The sequence below is a fragment of the Doryrhamphus excisus genome, linkage group LG19, assembly GCF_037039965.1.
Source record: "Doryrhamphus excisus strain RoL-2023G ecotype Guam linkage group LG19, RoL_Dexc_Guam_v1.1, whole genome shotgun sequence".
Lineage (NCBI taxonomy): Eukaryota > Metazoa > Chordata > Actinopteri > Syngnathiformes > Syngnathidae > Doryrhamphus > Doryrhamphus excisus.
The window spans coordinates 12690277-12703204 of NC_136375.1; the positions used below are offsets into that span (position 1 = coordinate 12690277).

A 12928-nucleotide genomic window follows, 5' to 3' on the forward strand; every position below is an offset into this window, starting at 1 on the left:
CCCAACACCAGCACTCTCCTCCAGCCCATGGACCAGCATGTCATCTCCAACTTCAAGAAGCTCTACACAAAGGCACTTTTCCAAAGGTGCTTTGAGGTGACCATGGAGACAAACCTCACCCTGCGGGAATTCTGGAAGGACCACTTAAATATCCTCCACTGCCTGAGCATCATAGAGACAGCCTGGGAACAAGTTAGCAAGAGGACGGTGCAATGCGCCTGGAGGAAACTGTGGCCAACCTCCATGGTCCCCAGGTTCTTAGAAAACGTAGAGCCTGATCCCGTTCTGGAAACGGATGTGGTGGACGAGATTGTATCCCTGGGAAAGTTCATGGGCCTGGAGGTGGACAGTGACGATGTGGAGGAGCTGGTGGAGGAGCACACTCTCGTGCTGAGCACTGATGAAGTGCAGGATGTTGACCGGGAGCAGCAGCAGCAGCAAGGCAATCCTGAGGAAGCGTCTTCTGACGAGGAGGACGCAAGCTGGAATGACAACATCCCCACGGCAGAAATCAAGGAACTGTTGGGCTACTGGGCCAAGACGCAGAGCCTTGTTGCAAAGTGGCACCCCAGTATTGGCGTTGTGAAGAGGAACATCAAACTGTTTGATGGAAATGTGGTGGAGCACTTCAGAAAGATTCTAAAGAGTCGTAAAAGACAAGCTGCATTGGACAATATCTTGTCACAGGAAGAGGCAAGTTGCGGCAGCAGCAGCGCTTCTGAGCTCCAAGCCTCAATTAGTGGAGTTAAAAGAAGAAAAAAGGACTGTGCAATGGAATGTGACCTGGATGAAGTCTTTATGGAAGGAGACCCGCCGTCCATGCAGTGACGTCCCTCCTCTCCTCTTCTCCATTATGCCATCATCAATATCATCAATGCTTCAATTGCTTTATTTTTGCACTTACATGACCATTAAGAATGTTCAAATATTACCTCTAAAGTATTCACAATGCTTCTTGTGGCTTAATGTTGTCCTTTGGAACGGAACTCAAAACCTAATTCCATAGTCAGACCAGCCTTTTGGACAGTTTGAGTTGTGAGGGGCCACACTATGGTGTAGATGTTTGTACCACATACCAAAGCCTTCATGGTGTTTCCATCGGATCAGTAGATCAGGTCCATGATTCCGCCCGCTGCAAGGCTCGGTCCCAAATATGTGACCAACAGAAAGTCATCACAGTCTCAGGACCGAGAGACTGATGCATGAACTTGAGCCGGAGAGAGGCACCAGGAGCAAGTCTGGAACTCTGGAACAAGTCAGGCCAGTCAGCATCAAATGTGGATGCCAGGCAGCGACAGGGACCCGGCCGAAGGTGGTCAAGATACCTGGAGCACAGGCTGGGATGAAGAAATGACAACGTATTCTGGAGCAGAGGAGGAGGAAATCCTGGTAATTATTTCCATCCTGTTTTGTAGATGAGACTTGTGTAAGTAGAGAGGAAATAAACAAAATTTCGATTGACTCTTCTTGAATATTACTTTCTTTCTCTTTCAAGACTTTCACATGAAGAAGATCCAGAGTGGAAGTGGAGACGAGAACTGCACCTTCATCCATCCTCCATGCACCATCAATTAGGGGTGTCACAAGATGAGACAGTCTACCAGAGATTTTAACAAAAGTATCATGAAAAAAATATGACAATATATTGCAAAATGTCATTTCTACTACTTTACCTTGCATTGCTCCTCACAAGGCTACACTCTCCTGTGCTCTGTATGCTAGCGGCCCCGTCTCCACCCACCGAAACAGATTGTATGGCTGACAAAAGGGCTCACTGCGTTTATGCTGTTTTTCTATGAAACAAACACGCCACAGTACTGGAACCAGTGTACAGTGAACTTTCTTCCGGCCTGTTGGGAGGTGAGAGATGCATGCACATTCCAATATGTTGAGGCTGCTCCATTGTTTTTCCATTTTGTCAATATTCTGGCAATAAGGAAAGTGACTGATTCAAAACCTGAAATATTGTGAATTTCATTTTCATTGGGTTGTTTGTCTTATGTTTCACTAAAAAGCTCTTTGCATTCCAATTTCAATGTAAAATACAGTGTAGTCACATTATGTTGCTGTATATTATCATTACATTCATGGAAAAAATGTCATTTAGGAAAAAACATTATTGTGGTAGTACTAGAAGTGATCAACAATTTTCAGTCATGTTATGATAGGTAAATGTGAGTAGATAAACTTTGTCAAACTGCCAAACATAACTAATACAGGTGTATGCATGTTTGGACGAAAGCAGGATATAATCCTTACAGCACATTTGAAAGTCAACACCCCCTTAGGCAGCTACCTATCGGTGACATACGGCAGCTTGAAACAGTAGAACACAATGTGAAGTAGCAAAATAAAATGCGAGAAAGAAAAACTCGCACAATGAGAAAAAAAATCCAGGGAATGTGCTAACATGTTATTTTGGTAACTAATCCTTTATTGTCACAATGTAGTTATAAAATACTTTGTTGAATATTTTTGAAGGAGTGTTGATGTTGGTTATCGCCCTGAGTGCAGTCACATGGCTTGGACCAGGCATCCTCATCATCATCTCCATAGCAGCTTTGTGTGGACTTACAGCCATCAAGAACATGATCATGTTGACATTAGATACACAACCAAAAGCATTAAAAAGGTTCTCTTCCGAGTAAGACGAGAGGATGGCTTCATTCTGTCCTCATGATCATCTAAAAGAGATTGTGATGACACATCCCACAAGTTTGTTATTTCACTAAACAAAACAAAAATAAAGTTGAAATGTTCATCGTAAAAGGAACACCAGAATGATTGGTCGGAGGTGAGGTCTTTTCTGTTGTCTTCATGATTGCTGTGTGTTCCGTCTTTGCGCACGGCCACTCATTGTCTTGCCTGGAAGTGCTTCTAATGGTTCGTGAATGTTTCACATCTTCTACCGAGGAGCCTCATCACCGACACAGTTGCATCTGACCAGCGAGCAGCGTTCAGTTAGTCCATAAGGTGCGTGCTCCTGGAACTCCACGCCAGCAGGAGTCGACTGCTCAGCGGGAGCCATCATTTCATCAGTCGGGATTTGTCTTTCCCCTTGCGGGGGAAAAAATACTCAGTAACAAAACTAGAATCTCTCAAATGGGAATACACAAAAATATTATGTACATTGAGTGGTAGAAAAAGTGCATCAGGTGCATCACGCAGACATGTTAGAGGGACCACCATGTGACCAAGGGTCCTCACGCACGGCGTCCGGAAGAAAACCAAAAAAGACAGCGGTCACACCTGATCCTGAACCTTCAGCAGCGACTTTAAATGGACCGTCATCAGCTCTCGACTTTGGTTCCTCCGCTGCAGCCCGTCCTCCCCGACCCAGTGGCTTGGTGGCTTGGGTAAGACGCTCGGTGAGGGCGGCTCGCTAAACTTGGCCCCGGCGTAGACCTTCTCACCGTCTTTGAGGTGTTCGGCCATGGCATCCGGAGGCGGTGCCTTCTTCACATTGTTCTGCTGCGGATGAGACTGAGGCTTGTTTGGGCCGCTTCTCCCGCTCCGTTTTGGCGGGGTTTGGCCCGGGTTGTGTCGGCGGATGCTCCCGTGGCAACCGGCGTTGATCTGCTCGTGTTTTAGTAAGGCGCGGACTGCCGGACCCACTGGCTGAACGGGTCCTCGCTCCAGTCGGCCACATTTGGATTTCGGCAGCTACAAACGCCAGAAATTGAAAAACAAAACAGTCAACTGTGTTGCCATGGTGACCGTCTCCGGCATACATCCGGGGTTGCAGCCTTTCATGGCAGTGGTAATGCACGCTCCTGGGGCAAATACCACGCCTTTCATGACCGCTTGTATTCGATAACCCAGTAAGTGCATGTTGCTTCCTCTTTTTCAATTTTAACACATACCACATGGGAATTTAAAGCGGTTTTGTGATACATACTAGCACCTAACATGTAGGACCAAGTCCATTAGTATATAGTATATAGGCCAGACATGATAATCAATTAACTGCATCATTTTGCCCACCTTGATATACTGATATGTGTTTGTTTGTTTTGCTCCTATCGCTTTAACTAACAGGCTGGATGACATGAGAGTTCATTCTGTGCATCAGTTTCAACACACGGGCACATTGGTTAATTGTGTTGTTTATTTTATTTTAAAGGGTTTGAAATTCCAATCACAATTAAAGTTAAACAGTCCTGATGAATTAAAGTTAATTGCTTTTGATACCGTGTACAGCACTTGCAATATTATGCCATATCATTCCATTCATGACAAAATGGTCACAAAATGATGTTGAAGCAATACTTTGTAAGATCCAGTGAAAATTGTTGTTGACAGGGAATCACTTCTGCATGCTGTCACTACCATCATAAAGTAATATGTTCCTTTGAAATGGATAATGTCATAACTACACAGTGTAGTGGTATCATTAATACCTCCACCTCCCAGTAAACCTTCTCTCCCGTCTTTGCAACACCCCTCCGGTGTTGAAGCCAACCTCAGGGGTAATAGTAAAGACTCCTATTTTGTGTATTTAATTTTTGAATCCCTGCATCTTATATGTACTTTGTGTGTTAGGTGTTTATGTTGTCAAAATTATGCACAAGCATGAAGTTCTATCATCCTGGAAAAAAAAGGAAGTAGCAATGTGTTTACCTCTTTCTTTGTTTCCTGTTTCAAAAGATGTCGGGTCATAATGACGCCTTGAGTTCGGACAGGCAGGTGGGAGCCAGGTTGGGCTGCAGCTTTGGGATCAGACGAGGGGGGCAGGGAGTTGTTGTTGTTGTCTGACAAGTGGGCGCTTCTTGCTGGGTTTTGGTGATGCAGCGGCGCCGCCGTCGACCGAAGCTGCTGCCTCTTCTTGCCGCCTTTCTTCAGGTTCGCCAGCCTCGGTCCAACGTTGCTCAGCCCATCGCCACCCCGAATCACCGCCAGCGGGTGGTTGTTCTCGCAGTTACCAATGCGTGTCTCATCCCTGCCGTCCAACATGTAAAACATGTACCATAAAACAAAACAAAACACGCTGTGCAGCGCCTGCTAGCTAACGACGTCACAAGCTAGCTTTTGTGATGCTAGCAAGAGAAGCATAAATGCAACAATAAAATGTAACAGGTTCTCTCACCGCGTAAAACGTGTCTATCGTATCGGGCGTTCGTAACAAAAAACATTAGACATCGCTCTAGCATTAGCATGCAAAAGGACATTTAACGTCGATGCGGCTCGTCAATAACCCAGAGCAGCTCTGGCAAAACAACATATTCGCTTCCGGTTTCCAAAATAAGAAAAGGCGGACTTTGGGTCCGAATTCCAGTCGCCATCAGCGTTTGAGGTCTTTTACTTTACTGAGCTGTAAAGACTCAAAAAAACATTCCCAAATTCGTGAGTACAAACCTTTTTCGCATGTCATGTTAGCACGCTGCTTTATTTGTTGTGGTTCGTGAGTTATGCCAAAAGTTAGCAACATCAGTATACCATTGCAAACAATCATGCATACAAACTACAACCACAATAAAAATAAGGCTAACAGTTTCATTCATTTTGAATGGGTGTATTAAGATGTACAATGTGTTACATCAAAGTGCAATAAAAACATGTTAATTTCAGTTCAACCTTTTAATTTGAAGCAAAAACAGGTTCCATCGGTATGTGGAGTTTATTTTTAGCTTCCAGATTACATCACCTCATCCATGTGATTAGAGAGACAACATTTAAAGTTGGCCTGTTGCTTTTTGGCATACATTTGACTGAAAAGGCACAGTAAATGTGTGCTTCCATTAAATTCTTACTGTATAAAATAATTTCTATATCTATAATACAATAGCATAAGCCTTCATTTAAAGGGAACAGGTAAAGTCAGGCATGAAAGGACATACTAAAAATTCAAGTGTGATGGAATTGAAGTTATCAGTGAAGTTATCACAAAGAGACGTTGGGGTTCTTGAGTGATGTGTTCATTTCAGTGTTGAGCCTAGTTGTAGATATGGCTGCCCACTCCTCCAGTATTTACACCTGCAGAGAAGAGGAAACGTTTTTTTCTGCAGGTTTTGAAGGTTTGTTTCCATGGTTTTGCTTTTGTCACAGTCACACAAGATAGAAAGCCAGTTGAATTTGATTCCCTGTTCTTCTTGGTGTTCATTTCATACCTTTTGGTCCAAACAGCACAGCGTAGCATGGTTTGTGGCAATATGGCTGGCCATTATGCTGAAAAAAAAACATTTGTTTTGAAGGAATAGCACTTTTTTCATCCACAATCCTTGTTTGCGGAGTGTCCTGTGTCCTCACCTCAGCGTGACCTCCAGCCGCTAGCGTCTTACTGCATCTCTCGCAGCGCAGACAAGGCTGGTGCCAGTTCTTTCCCAGAGATGACACCTTCTCAGCTACAAACACACGGTAACCATGGTGACCACTGAACACATACTAGTACGCTGACATGGAGACGTGGCCGAAATTATTTGGACACAGCTCTTAATCAGATTCTGGAAATTCCCAGTCACGCTTCAAGCTTGTGTCCCAATACTTTTGCACACATGCCGTGTGCTCGTTAGTGCACTCACCAAAGTAAACTGTCTTGTTGCAGCGGGGGCAGACATTAGGCCCCTCTGTGACAGCAGAGAAGCTGGCAGCTGTGTGTGTGGAGGGAAAAACAGTGTTAAGAAAACTTTTGCTAACCAGAAACTTTTGAGCAAAAAGTGGTTGTCATCATTTCCTGTTCTTCTCAACATGTCATCCATGTCATCAAAACAATTCCCCAAACCCGTTCTCACTGTCAGTGCTTTCTCAGAACAGAGGACATTTCTTTCTATTTTTATGTCACTTATTTCTCACCCTTCACTGGTCGCCGCATAGGGGCTTTTTTCTCCTCCACTTTGGTTTCCGTGGTAACAGCTGCTGAGGCCTCGATGACAGGAGCGGCGTACACGTAGCAGCCGGCTCCACCAATGTTCACCCCTGAAACGCATGCAGATTATTGACACATACACATACGCAGTATCATATTATTCACATTTTTAATGTGAGGAAAATACACCTTCTGGTCCAAAGAGGGAAGCGTAGCACGGTTTGTGGCAGAAAGGCTTCCCATCATGCTGTAAAGTAAAAGGGACATGAAGTTGTAGTAAATAGACCACACTAAGCCTACGACCCTATGGCTACTACTATATGCAGAATTCACAGAAAATGCAACCAGTTGTCGAGATAACTTACAAACTCCTCTCTTACAGCGCATGAATGGATGCTAGCTGCGTTACCTTAGTTTAGCAGAGCATGCTAGTGCACCTGTGTGTGTGTGTGACTTCCGGTCTTCAACATAAGAGCGCCATTTGCCACGGTCGTCCCTAGTTTATAATGATTAATTGGGTTATAAATTAATTTCCACAATATGTGATTCACTGTTAATCAATGGAATAGTTTCAAAGTTAAAGAGCATAGAAAACCTGATTATGGCTTTCTGAATATGGTGTTTTTGTGTCATTACTGCTCCCTAGTGACAGGAATATTACATATAATTTTTATGTTATTATTTATTAATTTAGAATTTGTTCATCATTTATTTAATTTAATATAAGGAGTTCATTCATTCATTTTCTACCGCTTTTTCCTCACGAGGGTCGTGGGGGTGCTGGAGCCTATCTTTGGGCGAGAGGCGGGGTACACCCTGGACTGGTCGCCAGCCAATCACAAGGCACATATAGACAAACAACCATTCACACTCATATTCACACCTATGGACAATTTGGAGTCACCAATTAACCTAGCATGTTTTTGGAATGTGGGAGGAAACCGGAGTACCCGGAGAAAACCCACGCATGCACGGGGAGAACATGCAAACTCCACACAGAGATGGCCGAGGGTGGAATTGAACCCTGGTCCCCTAGCTGTGAGGTCTGCGCTCTAATCACTCGTCCGCCGTGCCGCTTAATAACTTAATGTAAGGAGTTTTGCGTTGAATTAATTTACTGTCACAAGAGAGCACACTATAAAGAATAAATGAGCCAAAATAGCATGTGTGAGTGCGTGAGTGTCCAGTACCTCAGCATGACCTCCTGGGTTCAGCGTCTTGCTGCAGCGGTCACATTTCAGACAGAACTTGTGCCAGTCTTTGCCTAAAGACGACACCTTCTCCGCTGAGGAAGCACAAACACAAAATGTTACCACTTGTCAAAAAACTGCTCCAAGAAAGAGTGAAAACAGTGCTGTATGCATTCCACGCCACTGGCTGGTGATGTGGCACTGTGCTCCATCATTGTTGTTGTTGTGCTTGTGTGAGTCTAGATATGGGTTCATAGTCCTCCCAAAATATTCTAAGTGGTAGGAAGTCCTGCCTCCTGTGTGGACTGCATCTGAGGAACAAAGCCAGGAAGTTGACAGTTTTCACATTGGAGAAACCAATATCAAAGGGCCTCATAGCTCAGTGGTTAGAGCACTGGTCTTGTAAACCAGGGGTCGTGAGTTCAATTCTCACTGGGGCCTGCTAGTTCTTTTAAAGAGTGGTTATAGTGTCCAATGACAGAGTCCTGATGTTAACACAATGTGCCATTTCTTTGTAATACATCACATGGATGTGTTTGCTGTCCAGCTGTTGAGTTATGACCTTTACCACCTTTGGGTGTATCCATGGTGTTTTACTTTTTATTTTTATAAAACACCAACATCCCTCGTGTAATTTAGTCAGTGAATAAGACATGATTTGGCCAACAAACACTACCTAATATCATCACACATCCACGAGAGCATTCAAAAATATTTTGAATTGAGCCAATGCAGACGACTGACGCTAAAAACGAGGTTAAATTCCAAGATATAACTGGCGAAAAGAAAATAAAAGACGTTGATTAAATAAATACGAAAAAGCCACGCCCACATACACAGCACGTGCACTCACCAAAAAACACCGTCTTTCCGCATTTGGGACATGTAGACGACATGGTCCTCCCAACACAGGGCAGGGTTTCAGTCCGGGTCGGGTTCGGTGCCGGTGGGCTCGGTGGTCTCTCTCCTGCAGCTCCCAAAACACCTCAAGAGGAGGTTGGCGATGACGTCATCCACCCTGTCTTTGATTCGTATGCTTTTGCCTAGCCCCTCCACCGCAGTGACGTCACAAAGTCAAAGGCAGGCTTGTAAAATGAAAGAAAAGTAGATTGTACACGATAAAAGTCACAAATTAACACGATTAAAATGACTGGCAGGACATGGCAAAGAAAGCCCAAGCTTGACAACAAAGCTAAAATGGACGTGTAATATAAAAGCCCTGTGATGTGTGATTAGGAGTGTTTGAGAAAAAAAAGGATCAATACCTGTTTGAAAATAAGGGACATTTTTCAGCAAATAAATCAAATCCTTACAGATTGGTGTGGCTCACCTGCAGGATTATTACTATTGTTATATATGAGTCACAATAGGTGAAATTGTTTAAACTGGAGAGTAACAGGAAAGAATGGCAGAGTTTTCCGGGGTCAACGGAAGGGTTGACAGTTGTGATTTCAATGTATGGTACGTCTTCGGTTGAAAGATCATAGGACTTCAAAGAGTCAAAAATCAAGGTAGCGGACTAGCAACATGAAGATCATAGCACTTCCCAAAGCGTCCAATCACGTTTCTTGTATACCTCTTGTGTTTGTTGCCACGTGGTCGCTAGGCAGCAGGAATGTTAAGTGCGTTGTACGACCGGACACCGGATGATCCTCTTAAGTAGTTAGATAAAAATAAAATACAATTATATTTTGGTCACATGACATAAACATCCACAGACGACTGTACTTTGGTATTGACAACAAATGTAAACCTGAAATGACGTGTATCAGTTGGAGTTAATCAAATGATAATGGGAATGGTTTCATTTATTTTGGACATGCATACAAGTTAAACTGGAATACATCAAGTAGTACAATTCACAGTTCCGCGTGTCCAAAAAGAAGTATAAAGAAGCAAAGATAATTTAATCATACCCTCTTCCTGTTTGACATCAATCGCTAATACATTTGTTCACTTCCTGTATTCCAAAGGACAATGTGGTACAACAGTAGTCAAGGTTTATCATCACTGTAGATAAGTTATAACAGCGACGATAATGACAATGTAGCTTAATATAAGGTTAATAGTTGCCAGAGGTGTGATTCAATGTTGAGTGAGTACAGACAATGTAAGACCTCAAGTCATCCTAAGAAATGAGAAGTAAGTACAGAGCGAAAAGAGTCATCAACTGCAGACTGCAACCATGAACGTCCTTTCAGGAAGAGGAACAGGAAGTGACGTCATGAAAAAGTACACAGGAAACATAAAAGTGTATTTTGCATAATGACAGTGGCGTACATGATGTACATTTATGGCATAAATGTGAATAAAAGGACATAGATTGTCTTGGGCCTTTGCACGGAAGGCAGTTGGCCACAAGATGGCGCCAGAGAACTTTTGTACAAGATGAACCCACAGCCTGCTTGGCCTTTAAAGGAAAAGTGCGCTTTTGGGAGGAATCTACAATCCTTATGCTGTGAGTATGTAGTAACTGACACATTCATGATTGCATGCAATACTTACAGTATTTTGCTCTTCAGCGGAACCTGCTTCCTGGGTGCATTGACTTCACATAGCAACATAGAAAGGAACTCTAAACCTAACGTTTACTTTTCCAAACTCAAAAACCAAAACATAGCAGCAGCGGTAGCAGTTTCAGTATTTAGTGTTACCTTTCGCTAGTGGCCTGAGGCACCGTGAGTGAGTGTGTGGTGAAGCCAGTAGCTAGCTGGCTAGTAGCTAGTTTGTGCTTTGGCAAGGTGTCACTATGCCATTAATGTAGTTATTTGGCGTAATAATGTTAATAATAATAATCATAATTCTGTAGCTTGGATATGCAGGTCACATTATGCAAATTGAGTGATGTTAGCACTTTCAGGAGTTTTTTACAGAAGGATTTACAGGCGGAATAGGTGTGCCTTATAACATGCATTGTGCCGCTACTTTTTAGCTGTTTTTATATCTTTAGAACGCACAAAAAGCAAAAGTATAATAAATAATAATAAAAATAAAATAATAAAAAGTGCACTTTTCCTCATATAGATATTTTATTTTGTTTAACCAAAACAGCAGAGATCTGAAAGTCTTGTTTTTACAGTTCAATGCAAATTAAACGGATGAGATTATACATGAAACGGACTTTCTCGGCATATTGTAGTTGGAGCGTTAAAGTGGCAACAAAGTGTGTGACAGTGTGGGCATGTGTTGTCCCTTACACACAGTGAGTAGTATGTGACGATGCTTTTGGGGGCGGCGGGAGGTTGTGTTATGCCGTTAAGGACAAAGGACTGTCACACAAAATGATCATGCATGAGTGCCTGACACATTCCACACACGGGAACGCCCGGAAGTCTGATTGTTTGCCCCCCCAAAAATGAAGAAATTAAAATGATGAACTTTCCTATAGGAGATGAACTTTTCAAATTCCAATTGTTCCTCTTTCCACATTGTGAGCCTGCGTTGAACGGGAGTAATTGCATCATTAATCACTCCAATGGGATAATTTAGCTTCTTTTCTTTCCAGGGGGTCAGCAGGACAGTGACCCAGTTTCTTGGGCCAATCGTAGCACTCCAAAAAAGTCTCCTGAGCCAATGGGGAGCATGGCGCCGCCCACCTGCGAGCATACTAATAGGACGCTGCATAAGAAGCCCAAAGGGGGTGCAGCACTCGCTCAGTGTGGAGAGTCCCAACAGACAAGCTTCATCATGGTCGACGCCTTCTGTGCCACTTGGAAGCTGGTGGACAGCGACAACTTTGACGAGTATATGAAAGCTCTGGGTGAGTAGCTCCACTCCCGCCACCCCCACATGCAGCGCCCGCTCAGGCTGAGGCCTAACGGTGCCTCTCTCTCCCCTCAGGCGTGGGCTTTGCCACCCGGCAGGTGGGCAACGTTACCAAGCCTACTGTCATCATCAGCCAGGAAGGCGACAAGGTGGCAATCCGCACTCAGAGCACCTTCAAGAACACCGAGATCACCTTCAAGCTGGGTGAGGAGTTTGACGAGACCACCGCCGACGACAGGAACTGCAAAGTAAGACCACCTCGGATGAGATTTTGACCTGAAACCGTGTAACTTTGGAGCTTATAACGTTCCCCACGTCGCTCTGTCAGTCCACAGTCAGCATGGACGGAGACAAGCTCGTCCACGTCCAGAAGTGGGATGGCAAGGAGACCAAATTCGTGAGGGAAATCAAGGATGGCAAGATGGTCATGGTGAGATGAGAGCCTCTTTCACGCCACACAACACCGTAACAGGTTGTGGGAATGTGTGAACATGTGAAGTTAACACCACAAACAAGCATTTAAGAAGCAGATTGTGGACGGCCATAAGGAGTTCCGGTGTGAAAGATAAATGCCGGATTTATTTTTACAACATGCAGAGGACCAATTTTTAAAAAATGAACTGCAGACCGAAAATGGCCCGTGGGACGCACTTTGGATATCCCTTGTTTAAGGCCTTTCATATCTCACAAGTTAATGTATGTGCCTGAATCTGACCTCTAACCTCTCCTCTTGCAGAACTTGACCTTCCAGGACATCCACGCCGTGCGCACCTACGAGAAAGCATAGACAGCTCACACACATACACACAGACACACACACACCATTCTGTCTACGGACAGGAAGTGTTGACTATTTGGTTGTATTCTGTTCTGCTTGTCATTGCACTTCCTCATCTTCTTCATTCTGGAGGCTGCACTTGTGTGTGTGTGTTTGTGTATGTTTTTTTTTAAAGTAATTTTTTTTATATGAAAAAAATGTTGAATCGATTCTCATGCAACGTTAAATAAATAAACACAGAGGGAGAATGGTGGACTCTTTTTTTCATGTTTGTTGTTTACTACATGAGCAGTTACTTGAAGATTCATTCAATGACAACTCGCGTGTTTCTTATTTCGATGTATATTCCAATCTTAGGGCAACACATCATATATTTTGCAAGGAACGATTGCA

General features: G+C 43.7%; 3 protein-coding genes and 1 non-coding gene across 4 annotated transcripts; 2 read left to right on the top strand and 2 right to left on the bottom strand.

The window, feature by feature from the left end:
- Positions 1–2413: 2413 nt before the first annotated feature.
- LOC131107244 (uncharacterized) lies at positions 2414–5244 on the bottom strand. Its single transcript, XM_058057090.2, has 2 exons — positions 4621–5244; positions 2414–3663 (listed from the first exon to the last, which is right to left on the bottom strand). The coding sequence occupies exons 1-2, from the start codon at positions 4960–4962 to the stop codon at positions 3244–3246; spliced, it is 762 nt and encodes a 253-aa protein (XP_057913073.2). The 5' UTR covers positions 4963–5244; the 3' UTR covers positions 2414–3243.
- A 157-nt stretch (positions 5245–5401) lies between these two features.
- Positions 5402–9112, bottom strand: LOC131107247 (cysteine-rich protein 2-like). The gene is made up of 8 exons (XM_078798881.1): positions 8846–9112; positions 7993–8087; positions 6992–7049; positions 6790–6912; positions 6519–6587; positions 6247–6341; positions 6108–6165; positions 5402–5973 (listed from the first exon to the last, which is right to left on the bottom strand). The coding sequence occupies exons 1-8, from the start codon at positions 8886–8888 to the stop codon at positions 5933–5935; spliced, it is 582 nt and encodes a 193-aa protein (XP_078655007.1). The 5' UTR covers positions 8889–9112; the 3' UTR covers positions 5402–5932.
- Positions 8361–8433, top strand: trnat-ugu (transfer RNA threonine (anticodon UGU)). Its single transcript has one exon. It is a non-coding gene; the product is annotated as a tRNA-Thr (tRNA).
- A 2471-nt stretch (positions 9113–11583) lies between the features above and the next one.
- On the top strand, positions 11584–12783 carry fabp7b (fatty acid binding protein 7, brain, b). Its single transcript, XM_058057089.2, has 4 exons — positions 11584–11752; positions 11833–12005; positions 12086–12187; positions 12494–12783. The coding sequence occupies exons 1-4, from the start codon at positions 11680–11682 to the stop codon at positions 12542–12544; spliced, it is 399 nt and encodes a 132-aa protein (XP_057913072.2). The 5' UTR covers positions 11584–11679; the 3' UTR covers positions 12545–12783.
- The last annotated feature ends 145 nt before the right edge of the window (positions 12784–12928 follow it).

What these genes read in the sequence shown, in the direction of transcription:
- LOC131107244 (XM_058057090.2), bottom strand. Translation starts at nt 4,962, where the DNA reads ATGTTTTACATGTTGGACGGCAGGGATGAGACACGCATTGGTAACTGC. An exon ending in AACAGGAAACAAAGAAAGAG is followed by an intron (nt 3,664 to 4,620) that starts GTAAACACATTG and finishes TGGCGTTTGTAG; the next exon opens with CTGCCGAAATCCAAATGTGG.
- LOC131107247 (XM_078798881.1), bottom strand. Translation starts at nt 8,888, where the DNA reads ATGTCGTCTACATGTCCCAAATGCGGAAAGACGGTGTTTTTTG. An exon ending in TATGCGGCGACCAGTGAAGG is followed by an intron (nt 6,588 to 6,789) that starts GTGAGAAATAAG and finishes CCACACACACAG; the next exon opens with CTGCCAGCTTCTCTGCTGTC. An exon ending in CGGCTGGAGGTCACGCTGAG is followed by an intron (nt 6,166 to 6,246) that starts GTGAGGACACAG and finishes TTTTTTTTTCAG; the next exon opens with CATAATGGCCAGCCATATTG.
- fabp7b (XM_058057089.2), top strand. Translation starts at nt 11,680, where the DNA reads ATGGTCGACGCCTTCTGTGCCACTTGGAAGCTGGTGGACAGCGACAAC. An exon ending in CGAGTATATGAAAGCTCTGG is followed by an intron (nt 11,753 to 11,832) that starts GTGAGTAGCTCC and finishes CTCTCCCCTCAG; the next exon opens with GCGTGGGCTTTGCCACCCGG. An exon ending in AGGATGGCAAGATGGTCATG is followed by an intron (nt 12,188 to 12,493) that starts GTGAGATGAGAG and finishes CTCCTCTTGCAG; the next exon opens with AACTTGACCTTCCAGGACAT.